General features: G+C 29.0%; 2 protein-coding genes across 3 annotated transcripts; both read left to right on the top strand.

Moving 5' to 3' along the window:
• The first annotated feature begins 7,425 nt into the window (after window positions 1-7,425).
• LOC106756744 (uridine nucleosidase 1) lies at window positions 7,426-10,499 on the top strand. Of its 2 annotated transcripts, none has more exons than XM_014639299.2 (9): window positions 7,426-7,739; window positions 8,069-8,184; window positions 8,488-8,547; window positions 8,694-8,876; window positions 8,984-9,088; window positions 9,509-9,605; window positions 9,710-9,817; window positions 9,916-10,051; window positions 10,141-10,499. In XM_014639299.2, the coding sequence occupies exons 1-9, from the start codon at window positions 7,649-7,651 to the stop codon at window positions 10,247-10,249; spliced, it is 1,005 nt and encodes a 334-aa protein (XP_014494785.1). In that variant the 5' UTR covers window positions 7,426-7,648; the 3' UTR covers window positions 10,250-10,499. The 2 variants fall into 2 exon arrangements, with proteins under 2 accessions (XP_014494785.1, XP_014494786.1); XM_014639300.2 differs by having other exon boundaries at window positions 8,044-8,184.
• Window positions 10,500-16,654: 6,155 nt separating this feature from the next.
• On the top strand, window positions 16,655-19,388 carry LOC106757104 (GDSL esterase/lipase At5g03610). Its single transcript, XM_014639691.2, has 4 exons — window positions 16,655-16,810; window positions 16,909-17,121; window positions 18,278-18,546; window positions 18,709-19,388. Exons 1-4 carry the CDS (start codon window positions 16,750-16,752, stop codon window positions 19,222-19,224), a joined length of 1,059 nt encoding a protein of 352 aa, XP_014495177.1. The 5' UTR covers window positions 16,655-16,749; the 3' UTR covers window positions 19,225-19,388.
• The last annotated feature ends 490 nt before the right edge of the window (window positions 19,389-19,878 follow it).

The raw sequence follows: 19,878 nt of genomic DNA, 5'->3' as shown, positions 1-19,878 counted from the left end.
TTTGATGTATAAAAGAATGGGAAGTACAAATAAGATAAGTATCTGATATGTTTGCACATGTTGAGAGTGTTGTTGTATAGGTTTTGGACAAAACACTTACATGCCAAGTGTCTAATTCAGTGCCCAACTAATTAGTAAAAGCAATCAACATCATAAAAAAAAGAGAGACGGATAAATGTTGAACTACTTAATAACCATATATATGATTAAACACTCGCAAACTCAAAACATGATCAATGATGATTAAGAAAAGCTTAACCAATACTATGCAAAAGGTTAAATAATTAGCAAACTAATAATATATCGAATTTGATAAGTGATGTTTATGAATCAATTTTAAGATTTATATTTTTGATATCTTTATTCATATTGTATTAAAATGTAAACTTTAAACTTTATTTAACAATATAAATTATACACATTTTGTGAAATCAAATATTAATGAATGTTTTGATAGTGGTTTAATAGAGAGTGACATAATAGGTTCAATAAATAATCAATATCATTATAATAGATTTTGGATAACTTTGATATCATCTTAAAAAATAAATTTTAATTTTAATTTAACTTTACAAAATCACTTAACTTGTAATATTATAAAAAGTTATTGAAATGTCTCGGAGAAAGGTAACGTCTTAAGGATTTCCTTCTTTTCCTTCGTCTGTACAGTTGGGATCACGAAAATTATGACTGTGAGTTAGAAAAATTTATATTAGAATTTTCCTTAAATTATGACATATTTTATGTCATGTCTTCATGTTTGTCTTATGCCATGTCTTATATTTGCATATTGTAATGATTTTTAATTTTATTATGTGTATATAAATATAATATGTAATATCAATCCTTAAGAAAATTACTACTACAAGTTTTTCTTTTTAGTATCAGAGTATATAGTTTCAAGATTCTTGATCTAAATGTGTCTTTCATAGTCTACACAAATAAGAAAAATTACATATTCATAATCATCTCTATCGAGCTTGTAGAGATAATTATCTCCTATGGAAGTCACTCGTTCTTCCATTAATTAGAGGGTGCAAACTTCGTAAATATATATTAGGCACCAAAGAATGTCCATGACAGTTTATCACCACAAGTAACAAAACTACGAAAAACAATCCTAACTATGAATAATGAATTGCATAAGACTGAGCTCTCCAAGGGTCCAAGGGTGGCTAAGAAATTCAACGGTCATTAACATTGAAACACAATTATTGCACTATGAGTGGTTATAGTTATGAATGGTACTTTAGTATTGGAGCTAGCACTCATGTGACTCATCAAAATGAGAAACTCTAAGATCTCAATGAAAGTAATGGTAAGAATTTTCTTTTAGTTAGCAATGGTGAAAGATAAAAAAATATTAATCCTAGACTCAACAAAATTAAATAACTTCAATTTGCATAATGTCCTATATATTCCATAAATAACCAAAAACTTGTTTAGTGTATCTAAACTATTAATCAACAATAACGTTGTTGAATTTTAACCAAATTGCTATTATGTGAAGGACAAACTCGCATGGAAGACACTGTAAAAAGGAGAACTTAGAAATGGATTATACCAATTTTCATGTGTCAACTCTCAATTCAATAAAGATTCATGCATCTACATGCTAGTCAAGGAGATTTGGCATAGAATGCTCGGACACCCCAACAATAAAGTCATGGAAAAGGTGTTGAAGAATTGTAATGTAAATACTTCATCAAGTGAACAAGTTTCATTATGTAAAGCTTGCCAATTTGAAAAACTCCATTTGTTACCATTTAAATCCTCTTCCTCTCATGCTAAGGAACCCTTGTAATTAATTCGCAATGATGTATGAGGACCAACACCTATCTTATCTCCATCTAATTTTAAGTACTATGTTCTTTTCATTGGTGATTTGAGCAAGTTTACTTAGATTTTTTTTCCTTGAAACAATGCATGCTTTCACTCAATTCAAAAGCATGGTTGAAAACCATTTTAACAAGAAAATAAAATCTCTTCAATGTGATGGTAGAGATGAGTATAAACATGTCTAGAAAATATTCATTGAGTCCTGAATCCAATTTAGAATGTCTTTCTCATATACATCAAAACAAAATGGCATAGTAGAAAAAAAAAACATAGACATGTGACTGAACTAGGGTTCACACTATTAACACATGCTAAAATGCCTTTACTAATGGGAAGCCTTCTCTACCTCAATCTATCTCACTAAATTAGTTAATCTAAATAAAAGTTCATATTCATTATTATTTGGAAAGGAACTTGATTATGAGGTCTTAAAACCATTTGGTTGTGCCTATCCTTCTAGCCTTAAACCGTAAAATCAACACAAACTTCAATTCCACAATAAACAATGTGTGTTCTTGGGATACAACAAATCTCACAAGGGATATAAGTACATTAACTCTTATGGAAGAATTTTTGTCTCAAGACATGTGATCTTTCATGATGGCTTTCTTGACACAAGAAATACTTTACAAAATCTAACTAGAATAGTTCCTATTATTCTTCATTATGTCCCACATGTACCACTATAAGCCACACATTTACTAATAGTGAGGTGAATCATCAAGAAGGTGACTTAGCTGTTAATGAAGATCAACCAACACCCATTGATAACATCGTAGTTGAGGCAACCTTACATGGAAATGAAGCATCAGTTGTAGAAGGTCCAATAGAAGCCACACCAAAAGTGATTCATCATTGTCTGTCCTTAAGGGAACTGGCCATATCATTCTTCTTCTCATATAAGTTAATGACAGAATAGTAACATGGAGCAACAACAAGTCTCTTGGAGCTTTCGTTACTCAACTAGACATTTCTTTCTCTCTTGAGGACTTAGGTCCTCTACACCACTTCTTAGCAATTAAAGTACATAAAGATATTGATGGGATGTACCTTAAGCAAACAAAGTACATTAGAGACCTGCTCGAGAAGTTTGATATGGAAAAAGACTCATCATGTCCCACACCAATGGTAACAAGGAAACAATTCACTGCTAAAAGATAACATGTTGTTAACCCTACTTTATACAAACAGGTTATGGGGGCATTACAATATTTAACCAACACTTAGCCAAACATAGCATTTTTCGTCAATAAAATCAACCAATATATGAGTTCCATAGCCATAGATCATTGGCACATGATAAAAAGAATATTGATATCTTCATGGTGTAACAAATTTATGTCTTCATAATAAATCCTCAATTGTTCTTTATATTGTTGGATTCTCTGATGCAGATTGGGCCACTGGCATAGATGATAGGAAATCTATGGCAAGAAAATATGTGTTTCTTAAAGAGACATTAATCTCGTGGGCTAAAAAAACAAAATGTAGAGTAAGTACCAAGCAACAAAAGTATCTTGGATCATGTTATTTCTAAATGGGCCAAGGCACTAACATCCAATCCAATAATGCATGTTTGGTCCAAATATATTGAGATAAATATACATTGCATACATGATCAAGTGCTCCTAAATCAAGTTACGACACCTTATGTGTCCATAGATCAAATTTCAAATTGCTTAACCAAACCTTTTACAAATTCAACATTTTGAGAGAGAAATTTATGATGACTATGTCACATCAATTTTAGAGAGAAAGTTATATTAAATTTTTTCTTAAATTATGACATATTTTATACGTATGTCTTATATTGTTACAATTGTTGGTTTTATTAGATGTATATAAACATAATATATAACAGAAATCTTTAAAAAATTACTACTACAAATTTTTCTTTTTGAAAAGTAAGACTCCCTTCTTTATATATTTCTTTTCTTCAATTATATAATACATAACAAACAAATAAATTCTTAAAAATAATTATTATTCATCTATTATAAAACTTATCTTATTTTTGTTTTCACTAAGTTATTACAATAATTTACACTTGGTTAGTACAAAATTGATATGATACTCATAGGGTGAATGTATCGCTGATGAACAATAACTAAAAGGTGAGTGCGTACCTACAATAATATCGAAAATATACATTAATTAATTTAAAATTATGCAACAAAGGTGGCATTTTGGACATAGTGCCTTGCAGCATGTGGAATTATGCAGCCGCAACAATTGTTGTGTAAATTATGAAACTATATCATGAGTTGATAACCCTTTTTTATTAATTAGGAGAGTTTATAATCTCTTTGGAAAGATTGATAATTGATTATCTGATAACTGGGTTATGTTTATCTTAAAATTTGTTGTTTTGAATATTTATAGAGGTGTTTAAGTTTTTTTCCCCACCATATTAGTGTAATTTATGAAAAATAATAAGTAATTCTTATAGTAATTTAACTACGAAAAATTGCATCAGATCAGTAAGGTCACACGTTGGTCACGTGAGGCTTTTAGTAATTAACTTTGGTATATATTATTATTACCACACATAAAAAAATTATAATTAAAGCAGATATAATCTTATATATTGTAGTAGGAGCATGATTTAACCATTATATTATATTGTAATATTGTAACATAAACGTGGTCGCATGAGAACCTATTAATATATTTTACTCATTTAAAATAATATATCTTCATTTTCATAACACGGAACTGATCACACATTGGTTCTTATTCTTATCCTCCATGTCATTCTTAGCTGGTAATGGGAGGAAAAAAAAATCAATTAAATTTTAATTAGCAAAAGTTAAAAATTTATTGACTCCTTACACTGGTAATGGGATGGCTTAACATTTTTATTCTTTTCTCATGATAACTAAGTAATTCTTTTCTGTAATTTTTAATTCAAACCTTGTCTTTCAATTTTCTGTTTACTACCAACAACTCAAACAAAAACAACTTCTTTCCTAACTTTTATTGTATATAAAATTATCAAATTCTTTTTTCTATAAACAATTTAGGGAATTTAAATACATATTATTTAAAAAACATATTATAGAATGTAATGCAGGAGTTCACTTTAAAAATGGAACGTGGCAATATTTTATTTGTTGTTTAAATTAGTGAATAATTGTGATTAAGAAATTAATTAACCATAAACCTCGCTTTCTGTTGCTTTCGTGTTGTTCTTGTTCGGTTGCATTTGACAACAAAACATTCTCTGTAGAAAATTTGATTATCTTTTAAAAGAAAAGAAAGGTTGAAAATGACGAACATGTAAAGTAAAATAATTATTTGTGTTCGAAAACATTAAACTAAAAAGTTGATTTTTCTGACAGAGATTGGTCTTTATAAAGTTACAAAACAGATTTTAATTTCAATATTGGAATTTTCATACAGGTGAGTTCAAATTTTGTTACAAACTTTTTCGGAAGAAGTTAAACTTCAACTTAATAAAATATAATAAAATAATATAAATGATGGTTTTCTTGGACATTTCTATTAAAGGAAAATAAAGTACAACATTTTTTTACATCCATAATTTGTTCTAATTTTTATTTTTATTTTCTATATTTTAGAAATTTAATTTCTAATCCTTGTCGTTCATTTGTATTGCCAAAATTTTAAACACAAACAAAAAAAGTTAGAGTATAAAAATAAGAAACTAAATAAAAAAAATACAAAATTTATTAAATCTGGACAATAGAAAGAACTATTTTATTGGGTGTCTTTTTAAAAATGTTAAAATTAATTACGGTACATTTTTAAATAAAATGTAAAGTCAATTTCAATAATAAAACTTATTCTTCTTTCCTAATTTTACAGGCCGATCATGACTCTTTTTTTTTTTAAATAATATAAATTAATCTAAGTTACAATTTTCTCTAAAGAGCTTCATTTCATTTGTTAATAAAATATTATCTCAATATAACAAAACACAACACTGTAAATATTTGTATTAAACATTATTTATTCTTCCCAACTACATTAATACGATAATTTATTAAAGATAATGCCCTTCTATCGGACAAAACACTAAGTCAAAAAAATGGAACGAAAGAACATTGACTGGAAGAAACGTAAGTTTGTTTTTTTTTTTTTTTTCTCTCTCTCTCAAAAGTATCGAAATATAAAATAATTCAATAATTTCTTTTCATTTGGTTTAGTTTTTCCAATTTTATACCTCTAAATTTGAATTCAACGACATCAAATTTATCTTCAAATTCTTATATCATCTGTTCGAAAATTAATTTATGAACTATTATAGTTAACAAGATTCCTCTAATTATAAATGTTAACATTTACCATAATATATTTACATTTTTCAATGAAAAAAAAAGTTAACAATTGAAAATTATTTCACGCTTAATAATAAAAAATAAAGTATATCTACACAATTTGTTACTGATCTAACTTATATTAAATACAATATATTTAATAAATAAATTGTTAAACTTGTTGTAAATTTTATTTTATTTCATAATTAATTTAACACTTATTTAATCATTTCAAAAATTTTTTAACTTATCTTAACACTTAATTTCTCAAGAATAACTTATAAACTATTTCAAATTCGTAAATTTATAAATTCAAATTGGTTATCATTACTATTATTTAAAATTTATAACCATTATTTTAATATTACATTTATTAATTAGAAACTACTTTATTTTTTCACTAAAATTATATTATTTTACAAATAAAAAAATGATCGACTACTTTAATTATATAACAACACCCTAAAATTTTCACAAAATTAATTTGATTTTTTAAAATAAAATTGGATATAAGCATTTATTCACAAATTTTAATTTTAATTGAATACCATGTTTTTTTACATGTATAAGTGGTTTAAAAGGTGTTACTTTGCTACACAATCATGCACTTATATTATTTATTATTCGGGAAATAATAAATTAATTTACATTATTTATTTAAAGAAAAGGTTGAGAATAGAATCATCTCATTATGAGTACAGCACATGCAAATCTACCTTTCGAATTATTCCAAGTACACTCTACTCTAAGGAGAATAAACATATCAAGAGAACAAAAAGGACCCGTAAAGGTCACAACTTTTTTCATAACATCAATTTTAAGATCATATAAATAAATGCATTATGGTATATTCATAAGCTACTCCATTTAAATGCAATAGTCTCCCCAATAAACAAACATTAAAAAAGGATTAATCTGTTAATATAATCATAACTCATTAATGCGAAGCAAAATAACTGTAAGGAAAAGGTTCATTGAACTTTGTCTCTGTTGAATGGAAGATTTATTTTCTTGTCTGTTTTTTTTTAGGTTCTAATAAAAAAATAAATAAATAACGTAATAATAAATGAGAAAAAAAAAGTTTATTTGTTTTTAAGGAAAATATATTATTATGAGTATTTAATTTTGTATGATTTGTAGCTGAAAGCGTTGGGAATTGTGTCTGAGGATGCGGATTCTAAAAAATGCGATTTGGATGCGATACGTGGCAGGATTTGATTGGATAGAATTGCATAGACGTGAAAAGTTTGGTTGCACTCGAGGCTAGCCAAGACATTATATATTATAATCCTGAATCTATCTTTTATTTCATCCTTCAAAACTTCGCTCCAGCTTCTTCATCTTCCTAATCCTCTTCCTGCATTTTCCCCGCGTGTGTATGTGTGTATGCTCCTTCCACTACCCACATACATACATACATACGTGTATTCTCATACTATACGTACATAGATTCCTAAGTCTCTCCATTTTTCCTATTCCTCTTCGTCGCCGGTAATTCGCTCAATCCCTAGCTCTTCTCCGATCAGATCATGGCCTCGCAGGATAACGACGCAAACGGTGCCGTCAACGGCGCCCTCGGAAACGCCGAGAAGCTTATTATCGATACCGACCCTGGGATCGGTTAGTTTTTCGCTTTTCACCTGCCACTGCTTTTAATAATTTCCTTGTTTATTAATTTGCTTCCCTGAAGAAAACTCTGTCACCGCTGGAGAAAATACCAGCCTAATGTTTCTGCACTGTTTCCTTCCTTGTAACACGTAAAAAGCTGTGTGAAATTTGAGTTTTAATTTGTTGTGTTTTGGATTTGAGAGAGTTTTGATGGGAATTGGTGTAAAAAAATTCCTTGTGTTGGTATCTTGATGGTGGATTTTCATTTATTTTTGAAAGGTGGTTTTTTTATTTACTTGTTTTTTTATTGAAATAGGACTGGCATTTTTGTGATTCTGCAGATGATAGCATGGCCATTTTGATGGCTTTTCAAAGTCCCGAGGTTGACGTTCTGGGTTTGACAAGTGTCTTTGGCAATACAACTACGGAGCTTTCCACACGCAATGCTTTGCTGTTGGTACGTGTTCATTGTCAATTTTGTTTTTTTACTGCCTTGTTCGGATCAACTTTTTGGGAACATTTCCGAGCTAAAATCAATTTGTGCTTTTAATTTTTGGAGAAGATAAATGAAAAATAATTTATATTGATGCTACATGCTTACAATGATTTAGCTTGTTAGAGAACCTCAATTTGTTTTATCGTTTGATTTATTTATTTTTCCTGTATAGGTGTTTATGCAGTTGTTTGTAGAAGCTTTTCATTTCTTTAGTGTTTGTGGAAAGGTGTTTTTGATTGTTGTTTTAATATGCAAAAAGGATAGTGTGAGATCGCTGGCCGTGAAGATGTTCCAGTTGCAGAGGGCAGCTCTGGGCCATTGAAGGTATTTTAATATTTACTTTTGAGCTTCTCTTCTAATGTGGATTCGGTCAGATTCTGTTTTAATTGATTTGGGTTTATTTTGTGCTACATCCCTTTTTTGAGCTTCTCCTTTTGCTGGTATCAATTATGATTTATTTTCTGTAAAAGGGTGGAACGCCTCGTGTAGCTGATTTTGTTCATGGTAAAGACGGTCTAGGGAACACACAACTACCTTCACCTAAAGGTAAGAAAATTGAGAAGAGCGCTTGTGAGTTTTTGGTAGAGAAAGTCTCTGAATATCCCGGCGAAGTATCTGTGCTAGCACTTGGACCACTAACAAATTTGGCTTTGGTAAGTTCTACACTAATGTCTTGTACTCTATGGTTGCGTCCTTTAATGATTTCAAATTTTGTTGTTGTCTATATTTGTTCATTTGCTAGTGTCACTTCCATTATTAGGCAATCAAAAGTGATTCATCGTTTGCAAGCAAAGTGAAGAGAATAGTCATACTCGGTGGTTCATTCTTTGCCTTGGGCAATGTGAACCCTGCAGCAGAAGCAAATGTAAGTGGCGATTTCTGTTTGTTATGCTTCTTCGAATAAGAAAGAAAAAGGACTAATTTGCTACGGGCATTTTTTTTTTAATTTTTAATTTTGAAAGCTTCGTATGTTTGAAAAATTACGGAGCAGAAATCTTATGAATCCATTATTAATGCAATTATGTATCTAAATAATAGTATCATCAAGTTATCGGTTTAAAACTGAGCCTTAATTTCTTTGTAATCTTTTCCTGAAATTCTACTTTTCCTTATTTTCCATTATTTTCTTTACAGTTAACATAACACAGTAAAATAGTTTGCCACTGTTCTAATTAAAATAACATTGCTTGCAATTAATGGACATAACAGCCAATAAATGGATTCCAATTTATTCTAATACGAATATGGATTTCATCTCAATAAATTGTGACTATTCTACTTGCAGATCTATGGAGACCCAGAAGCCGCAGACGTTGTGTTTACCTCTGGTGCAAATATTGTTGTTGTCGGAATAAACATTACAACCCAAGTCCAATTCACAGGTGGGATTGTAATCCAATATTGTTTCAATTTCCGGGCTATCTTGAGTCATTTTCTTTTGTTCTAGGTCATACACCATAAGTTGAACGCTGTGTTCTGATTTCAGATGCTGATCTCCTTCAACTGAAAGAATCTCAAGGAAAGTATGCTCCCTTCTTGAGTGAGATATGCAAATTCTACCGGGACTGGCATGTAAAATCTGATGGTGTCCATGGTAATTTTTCATTCCACTTCGATGCCGCAAGTTATGATCGCTACATATATAGTCAATTATTGAAGTTGCCTTGGGAATGATGATTTGGCTTCTTTCAGGAATTTTCCTCCACGATCCCGTCAGTTTTGTGGCACTTGTGCGTCCAGATCTTTTTACATACCAGAAAGGGGTTGTGAGGGTAGAGACACAAGGCATCTGTGTTGGGCATACACTTCTGGACCAAGGATTGAAAATGTTTGTCCGAATTTAAATCTATTATTTTTCAATATTTTCTTTTCCCAATATTAATATTGTGCTCACCGTAATTGGATTCATTTATGCAGTTGGAATACGAGCAACCCATGGACAGGTTATTCTCCTGTTTCAGTTGCTTGGACCGTGAATGTCGAGGGAGTTGTTGATTATATCAAGGAGCTGCTGATGAAAACATGAAGTATAGGCATTTGTACTAGTACCCATCTCACAGCTTTCAAAGCTTTGGAAACTTATAACAGGATAGCTTCTTAATTGCAAAAAATTATGTACAAGGTCATTTTCTTTATTTCATTCTATGTCAATCAAGACTGAATATTAGAATTCATAATGTTTCCAATTTCCACATTCAAGATGATAAATTCTAAACCCATTCATAATGTACCAATGAAATTCTCTTCGCATGAATTTATTTGTGTTTGAATGAAAACACTCAGTCTTTACTTTTCCTACTTCTGAACTCACGTGCTGCTTCTTACTGTGGTATTATAGAATTTCGGTTTGAATATCGCTCGAAAGACGACTTCGCTCGTGTGGCAAGAAAATTTCGTAATTCATTACTATCTTAGTTCTGAATTCTGATAAAAGAACACGAAACATGTAACTTCGGCTATGCGCATACCATCATTTTCGTATGGCTATGCAAGATTCTTTAGAATTTGACGAATTTTACGCTTGTCTATGAAGCTAAAATATTCGAATATCCCTCTTTTAGCCTCTGTTCTTATGAATGGATTTTGGGAGAGATGATTTGAGTGGATTTGAGGGTAATTTTGTTGTTTTTTTGAGTAGATTTGTGGATAATTGAGAGTGAATTTGAGAGTAAAGTTTGTGAGAATTAGTGTAGGATTTGATTGATGTAATAGAATTAAAAAATTTGTTTAATTGGTAGAAATGAAATATTACCAAAATGCCCTTAGTTATTTTAGTAATATAAAATGTTTTTTTTAATGTTATATTTAAATTTATAATTGTTAATAAAGTAAGGAAATTAATTTATAATAAGTCAAATTAATTTTTAAAATATTAAAAAAATATTTTTAAGTAAAATAAATATTTTTAAAAATTTAGTATTTGTTTGTAATATAATTTCTTACCAAATATAAATAATGTTTTTTAATTAAATGTAAGTAATGTTTATTTTTTAATTAAATGTAAATAATATTTACTGTTTAAGAACAGAGGGGAGGGAGAGTTGGTTGCAGAAGAAAACTGTATCCGGATACAACAATCCATCTATCCGGATACTCTTCTTTTCCAATTTGTGAAGAAAACTGTATCCGGATACAACAACAGTGTATCCGGATACCTGCACCAAATTTACGTTAAAATCAGGTTTTATTCACTTGGAATTTTCACAGTTACAGAGGGTAGATGAGTCTTTTGCCACTAAATCATCGCAAATCCTCTCCTTTTTGCGAGATGGTGAAGACAGTGCATTCAACTCAGAATCATCGCAAATCCATCGCTTGCAATCAGTTCAAACGAACGCAAAATTTAAAACTTTCTTCGCTTGCAAATTGGTGTAAACAGTAAAATCAGTGCAAAGGAACACAGCGTTAAGAAACAAAAAGAAAAAGAAGAATACAAGTTGTTTGATGATATAAAATTTCCTGTCCTAGAATTCCAATTTAAGATAATTCTTTTACCTAAATTTTCCTCAAGTTAGTTAGTTAACCTTAAGTATTAGTGATTTTCAATTTCTTAATTTTCCGTCTTCCCTAACTAATCTCCTCACGGCTTATGGGGGCCGCCGATGAACCCAAGTGATAGGTAGTGCATCGATAATGTTTAAGACACTAACAGAGTCTTTTACAGCTTATTACAATTGTTTTATAAATATCTTTTGTTTTGTTTTAAAATATGTTTGATTGGAAATTATTTTTCAGAGTTATATATAGAATAATAAAATTTAGACTGTTTTAAAATTTAACTTATTTTTTAAACTTTAATTCAATTATTTATATTTATTTTAAAAACAAAAATAACAAATATAATAATGGCGAGTGAAATTGGAATAATTGATACTATTTATTTTAAAAAATATTAAGAATATGTCTCTTGAAGCAATGTTAATATATAATTTAATACTATAACCAACCTAGCTATTTTCTTTTAATTATAACTAATGAAACATGCGCAGTACCGTTGTAGGTCAAATTTTTTTTATGATAATGAAATATAATTAATCTAATTAAATTTTTTTATAGAAGTGTTATCAAACAAAAAATATTACTAAAATATATAAAAAAAAACTAGAATAAAATATGTATAAAAATGATTATTTTTACTTGTTCGTAAAATAATATTTATTAAACTCAAGAAAGAATGTTTGTTTTTTCTTTATTTTATTTTTAAAATTTACATGTATAGTGATAAATAAAATGAGTTTAATTTTCATAATATCGTTAATTATAATAGATGAATTACTTATTTGGTCCTGTGCAAAAAGTAAAGGAATAAGTGATTTTTATAAAGATTTAATCACTTTTATAGAAAGAGTAAATAAATAAATTTATTTTTAATTGGTATAAGGTGAATAAATGTTCAAATCGTACTTATAATTTTTAATTAAACTCTATCTATTTTGTTCTTCCTCTTCCTTTCCATTCTTGGAATAGTCTTCCTTTTGTCCTTTCTTTTTCATCTATTCCTTTTCTTGTTTTTCTGTTGCTGCATAAGCACTATCATAGACACTTCTGAAAACCGGATTCCAAATCTTGTGATGTGCAGGTAGAAACTGCAGGGGTGCAAGAAGTAACTTCGTAATCTTTATGGCGAAGCCCAACATCGAATGTCACTGTTAAGGGAGCTCACGTGGGTCCGATCTTTTAAAAAAAAAAAATCAATCCAAATTCTATTAAATTCATTGGATTTAAATCTGTATTTATTTAATTTGGCATGACATTTTTGGAATTTTCCTCAGAATCGAATTGTGTTTAATTTTTTTTTTACGTTTAAATTAATAATAATATTTATATATAAATGAGAATATTAATTATTCACCTGTATATTAAAGTCTAAGTTTATCTTTGAAAACCTGTCTTCTTATATGGCTTTTGACCATTATACTTTTTAAACATTAAAATAGTTAATTATTTTAATTTTTTTTCTCGAGTTGAATTATTAAAACCCAACTTTAACTGCTTTTATATTGAAATTTCCTTTCAAACCCCCAGTCTTAAATATTTTCCAAAAGACTTGTTAGTACAATTAATCTGTGTATTTTAAAGTTAAATGAAAAATAAAAAGTAATAACAATATTTCAAGAACATTTAGCTACTTGTAAATCTTTATAAATATTTTAAAAAATATGTTTTGTAAAATTTTAAAATAAAATATAAATAAAATTATAATTAAAAAATATAATACAATATAAATTAAATTTAACTTAATTCATATACTTTGCCATAAATATCTGCTGGTACAATAATTTTTGTTATCTTTAGTCAAGATAAATGATTACAAATGGACCAGTTCAGACGGCACGTGTGCTTTTATTTTATATGCCACAAACGAGCGAATTTCGTAAATAAACTTAATTATGTATATATTCTCTTTATTGGAAAAAAAAAAGAAGTTTATGCACTTAGCTTTTAATTATTTCTTAATTGATAGAGTAAAATTACTAATATATTCACATTTTCAGAGAGCAATATTGGAAACCATGAGGACACTATTATATTCTTCACTTGTCAACTTTTTTTTTATTGAAACAATTTTAATTTTTAAAAAAATTACGAACATGATTACTTTTTGGTTAAATTTTAAATTTAATTCAGTCAAATATTTATTTCTTACACCTAATTTTCAGTATTTCTAATTCTAAGGGTCGACACCATTTAAAAAAATAAAGTTTTGTTATTATAGAAAATATTTTTTAGATTTTAGTTAAGACATCTAAATTAATTTTTGATTTCCACTAAATAGTTTGTTAGTATATTTTACACTTTCTTAATCTGATTAAAAAGTAGAATTCACCTTAAAGTTTTAGTTAATTTAAAAATTACTGCCGATAACTGCATTAGTTTTTGAACTTATAATTAAATTGAACTAAAGTATTTCATCCAAAAGTGAATTTACTTGTATACATTTTAATATACGTCTAATTAAAAATGCAGAGAAAACATATTAATTTCAAATTATGATATTAGTTTCTTCGTATTTTCTAACTTCTCAATAATTTAAATATAACTAAATTTTTGAAAGAAATAACTAATCAAAAGGAAATTTTATGACGATTAAATATAATTAAAAATTGAATAAAAACATATAATAATTAATTTTTTTATTATATATATATATATTTAAATTCATACATAAACATTTTAAAATATAAAAATACTTAAGAATTTGAAATATAATATATAATATAACTTAATTTTTCTTTTTTTACAAAATACAAAATTAAATTGCATGAAAATAAGTAAAAAATTATATCAAAAATATAAAACTAATATTTCATTTTCTAATAGATTAACAAAAGAACTGTCTTTCTTTTGAAAATGAAATAGAGCAGATGGAAAATGAGTAAAAATAATATGTATGTATTTTATATTTCTTTTTAAATGACACAGAACGAGTAATAAATTGAGAAGAAAGAATAAATTTGTGTTTCGATGTTACTAACTCCACAAATAAGGAAAGAAAATTAAAATCTTAATTTTCTTATCTTAACATCTTATTAGTTTTTTACTATGTATTACATTTAATTTTATATTTCAATATTTATTAAAGTTAAATGATATATGTAATAAAATAAATTAAATTTGTTCCTAATTTAAGTCTCGTTATTAAACAATTTGAGAGATAAACATGAAAGTTTATTCCATAAATGACATTTTTTTTCCTGTTTCCGAAAGTGCTTAAACAAAAACAAGCATTACATAATATTTCCAAAGGGTTTTAACTCAAATATATCATTATTTAACTACAAATGATCATGTATTAATTTACAAATATATTTTTAGTTGTTCAATTTACGTATACAATTCATTCGTATTAATAATGTTACTAATAAGATCTACATCATTCAGAACTTACGTATAAAATTAAAATTCATTCGTATTATGGATATTATTAATGTGATCTACATCAACGAAGGAATGTTTGCAAAACATGTCTAACACATCATTAAAGTGAAAAGTTTCTATTTATGTTTTGTGTAGGATAAGATATATTTACATTCATTTAATATATTTAATATATATCATGAGAATAAAATGGTTATAAAAAAAAGTAAATTTTTGTATTTAAATTTTTTTTAAAAAAATTAAATAAATATAAAAGATTATGTGTATGAAAAAATCATTTCTCTTTGTTCTTAAACTACATTCCTTCTTCTCTCTGATCGTTGTTGTTCTTTTTCGAAAATTGGATGTTGGTTGGTGATGGGTCTATGTTGGATGCTATCCAAGTCATTGAATTAACCCAAACAAGCCATTAAAAACACCTTTAATAATTCTGAATTTTATCAAATGTCTCCCACTTTGTTTTGTGTTGGACATAGAAGCATTATGGGTTAAAGTCATCATTTAAAATATCTTATTTACACAATTTCATAACCCAGTCCAAGAATTCAATCGTTGTACACATCATTTGACTTTCCAGAACCAAGAGACAAGACACATGCTAGTCTCAATGTGAAGTATTATCATAACTAAAAGCCAAGACACAAGTTGGATTCAATGTGAACTGTTATCAAATATCCGCATTAGAATTTGTAGTTCAAACAGATTTCCTCCACTGCAGGTTAGTCACTCACTCACAATAGAAAGTGATCATTCTTTTTTCCAGAATCTGGGAATTGCTCTCATGGTCAAAACACATTAAAAAATTTCTTAAGTTATAATGATTATTAGTTCGATAGTGTTTTGGTTGAATTGATCGAGGGTTAATCGTTTTTCTTTGTTTTGTCAATTGTCAAATTTTTTTTTTGAGTATGCAATATACTCTGTCGACGTTCAAGTCAAATGTGTTTTATAAAAACGTTTATATTTTATTAGGATATTTATAGAATTTGTGATATCCAAGTAAATTGATTAATCTTTAATGTAATATATTTTTAAGCAATCAAACTCAATAATCGATTATTAATATCTTATATTTGTAAAGCATAAGATAATCTGACCCATTAATACCTGTTAACTGTCCATGAATGACCATCAACTCTGATTTTTCACATCAGACCAATTTAGAATATATATATATATATATATATATATATATATATATATAAGTGAATGTAAACTTTATCTTGATTTTGTGAAAAATTCACTCCTTAACCCGTATGAAAATATAATGTGTAAGTTCAAACTTTTACCGATAATGCACATTATTATTTGATTATCGGTAACATTTTAGAGTAATGATATCATGACACATTTTTACATTCATTTGACACATAATATAAAGGTAAAATAGTCATAAAAGTGTAAATTTTTGTATTTTTTTAAGATAGAAGAGAGTAAAAGTAAGTAAGAATAATGTTATAACTCAATAATTATAATATTAATTGTAGACAAAGAAGAAGAAAAAAAAAGTTTGATTACGCCTGGGCTCACTCCTATAAAATACAAGCGCATGTCTTGTTTTCTCTTCACTTTGTTGGCGCATTTCATAGTTATATTAGATACCATAGACTAAGCTTTTCTCTTCAAATTTTCTCACACTTGTTCGTCATGAACTTCAACAAGCAACTCTTTCTTCTTCTCAATCTTTTCTCAGTTCTATTTCTCTCTGGTATAACAACATAATATCCGCAGCAAAAATGCTCCTCCTTTTTTCTTCATGGCTATTTCTTAACCGATTGATGAGAAACTCAAAATTCATTATTTCAGGAGAAAGAGTGTTGCAAGCAGAGGCTGGCCATCATCACCATCACCATCACCATCATGGTCCGACAAAGTTGTTCGTTTTCGGAGACTCATATGCTGACACGGGCAACATTCAGAGAGCTGTTTCAAACTCATGGAAAGACCCTTATGGCATCACCTTTCCCGGCAAGCCCGCCGGAAGATTTTCCGACGGTAGAGTCCTCACCGATTACATTGGTATGTGCAACTCAACACTTTCAACTCTCATCAACTCCTATACCCTTTTCTTTATCTTTATCTTTTTTCTACAAAAGTTTCTGCTTTTGGACCTACTTTGTTTCGTTTCAAATGAAATTATTATATACTATTGTATGATATAACATTAGTATATGCCAGACCAAACTATTGTTTATAGAAGATGAATTGGTGGGGTTCATTTCTCTGCTGGCTTCTCTCTTTTCCTTTTGTCGTGCTAATTGTCTATCTCTTGATTCTGACCTTTCCTCTTCTTTTTTGCCATTAAAATGTTGCATTTTATTGTGCTTATGTTATGGTGCAACTTGTCACTTTATATCAATGCCTTTTTTTTACTCTCTTTGCCATCTGTATGTCGCGTTGGAACTGCGTTTTATCCCGCTTTTTAATCCCAGAATAATTTGTGCCATGTTCTTTACTCTCTCGCGTGACACCATGCTTTCGATGCAGACACTTTTGTCCTTATCATTACCGATAGTAATCATTGCTTTAAACATTCAGTGCTCCACTATAAGTAATAGTCACTTATGGTAATTGCTTTTTCAATTGAGTTTCTCCTTCATCTTCCTAATTTCATGTATGTATTTATTTATGGATTTTTTTCCTCATGTTTGAAGCATAGAAATAAAACGGAATATTGATACTCTTTGTGTATGTAAGTAGCATATTCCATCATCATTTCCTTTTTCAAATATCAAAGCCTTTCATCACTAGTGGTTATGATCTACACTTCAGCGGCTTTGTCAAGAAAAAAGTAAAAGCATTGTGTTACTTTACCAGAATTACACTGTATTTGCTGCTCAAGTACTGATTAATCTTTCATTTATTTAATTATCAGCAGTTGTAAGAAAAGAATCTTGAGTTTAAAAGTGTGTTGTCAATACATTATCATAAGTTTTAATAAAAAAGATTTACAACCTTTTAAACGTTCATTTTACAAAGAAAAAACATAATAACATTAAATTAATCGATGTGCATCAACATGCACTGCATTGAGATTCCATCGTCATAACATACCTTTTCTTTTCAGTTTATTTATGTATTGAACTTTATAACTTTATATTGGAATTTGTAAAAAACATTTGTGTAAACCTAAACCAAACATATTATAACAAAAGTAGGTCTGGTTGTCTTGCAGCTAAGTATTTGAAAGTGAAATCACCAATTCCCTACAGATATAGAAAACTGATGCCACAACATGTAAAATATGGGATGAACTTTGCGTTTGGAGGTACCGGTGTGTTCAACACGTTGGTTCCACTTCCAAACATGACAAACCAGATCGATTTCTTGCAACAGCTCATCAAAGACAAAGTCTACTCTGCCTTGGATCTCACCAACTCAGTTGCCCTTGTTTCTGTCGCTGGAAATGACTACAGTCATTTCTTGCAAACAAATGGCTCTGAGGTAAACAATTTCATTTATTACTTTTTCTATTTCTTCTAGTTAAGGGTATAGATTTCACACACTTTTCATTGTATATGTTTATAGTGTTTAAGAATAGAAGTTTTGGTAGCTAATATATCATTGTAGGATTGTTGCATTCGAAATTTTATTGAATGTGTGTAGGGTATAGCATCTTTCGTGGCTTCAGTGATTAATCAAACAACGATGAATCTGATTCGCATAAGAGAGCTGGGAGTGAAGAAAGTGGTGGTGGGTGCTCTGCAACCCATTGGATGTCTTCCCCAGATCACAGCCTCAACCTCATTCCAACGTTGCAATGAAACCCCCAACGCCCTCGTGCTTCTCCACAATACACTCTTGAACGAAGCAGTGACCATGTTAAACCAACAAACCAAGGAGAGTTCCACGTTCCGAATTCTTAACCTCTTCGACAGCTTCATGTCGGTGTTGAACCACCCTTCCACACACAACATTCGGGACAGGTTGAAGCCATGTTGTGTTGGTGTGAGCAGTAACTACTCGTGCGGGAGTGTGGAAAACAATGTTAAGAAATATAGGGTATGCGATGATCCCAAATCTGCTTTCTTTTGGGATTTTGTGCACCCTACACAAGCTGGATGGCATGCAGTATACAACAAGTTGCGAACCATGAATGATCTTCAACGGATTCTTTACTAGCTCCTCCATAATGTTGTTGGCTAGGTTTAGTTGTTTTGTTTGAGTGAAAATAATACATATGTCCTTTTCTTAACTAAATTGTTTCATAGGTTGTGCTTTGTTTATTCCAATGTTGTTCGACTATGGCTGGCTGCAATCTGCAACTACAATGTTATTTCTTTTCATCCATGCATTGCAACGTATTCATTCCAAACAAAATTTCATTTAAGATGAAAATGACAGAAAAACAAAGGATCAAACAAATTGAGTAATCCAAAATGGCTGCTAAAAACAGAGCAATTTAAGAAATACTACACAGTATAAAATTGGAAAGAGGCTTTTTATTAAAGAAAAACCAAAAATTTGACTTTCATATTAAATACTTGGTTTAATTGCTATCCCAAATTTGGTTGAAGTGTGTCAAATTCGTCCCCTTTTAGAAAAATGTCAATTTTATCTCCATATAGAAAAAAAAAATTGTGTCAATTAAGTCATCTCCATTAAATACAAACTAATGGTGTTAAAACTTTAAGAGTTTTGAATAATAACCACTTCATGGGTATATTGCAGTGGATAAAGTGAGTTTTGAAAACAATGATTTTTAACAGAGATGACTTGATTGACACAAATTTTTTCTATATGAAAACGAAATTGACATTTTTTTAAAAAAAGAGA

The sequence above is a fragment of the Vigna radiata genome, chromosome 3, assembly GCF_000741045.1.
Source record: "Vigna radiata var. radiata cultivar VC1973A chromosome 3, Vradiata_ver6, whole genome shotgun sequence".
Taxonomy (NCBI): Eukaryota; Viridiplantae; Streptophyta; class Magnoliopsida; order Fabales; family Fabaceae; genus Vigna; species Vigna radiata.
Note: the sequence above shows the minus strand (reverse complement) of the source record. Positions and strands in the feature narration are given on the sequence as shown.

Bases quoted from the DNA above. Each gene is read 5' to 3' on its own strand.
- LOC106756744 (XM_014639299.2), top strand. From the start codon at position 7,649: ATGGCCTCGCAGGATAACGACGCAAACGGTGCCGTCAACGGCGCCCTC. The intron at 9,089-9,508 runs GTAAGTGGCGAT...TTCTACTTGCAG, and splicing joins ACCCTGCAGCAGAAGCAAAT to ATCTATGGAGACCCAGAAGC. The intron at 9,606-9,709 runs GTGGGATTGTAA...TTCTGATTTCAG, and splicing joins AACCCAAGTCCAATTCACAG to ATGCTGATCTCCTTCAACTG.
- LOC106757104 (XM_014639691.2), top strand. From the start codon at position 16,750: ATGAACTTCAACAAGCAACTCTTTCTTCTTCTCAATCTTTTCTCAGTT. The intron at 17,122-18,277 runs GTATGTGCAACT...GTTGTCTTGCAG, and splicing joins AGTCCTCACCGATTACATTG to CTAAGTATTTGAAAGTGAAA. The intron at 18,547-18,708 runs GTAAACAATTTC...GAATGTGTGTAG, and splicing joins TGCAAACAAATGGCTCTGAG to GGTATAGCATCTTTCGTGGC.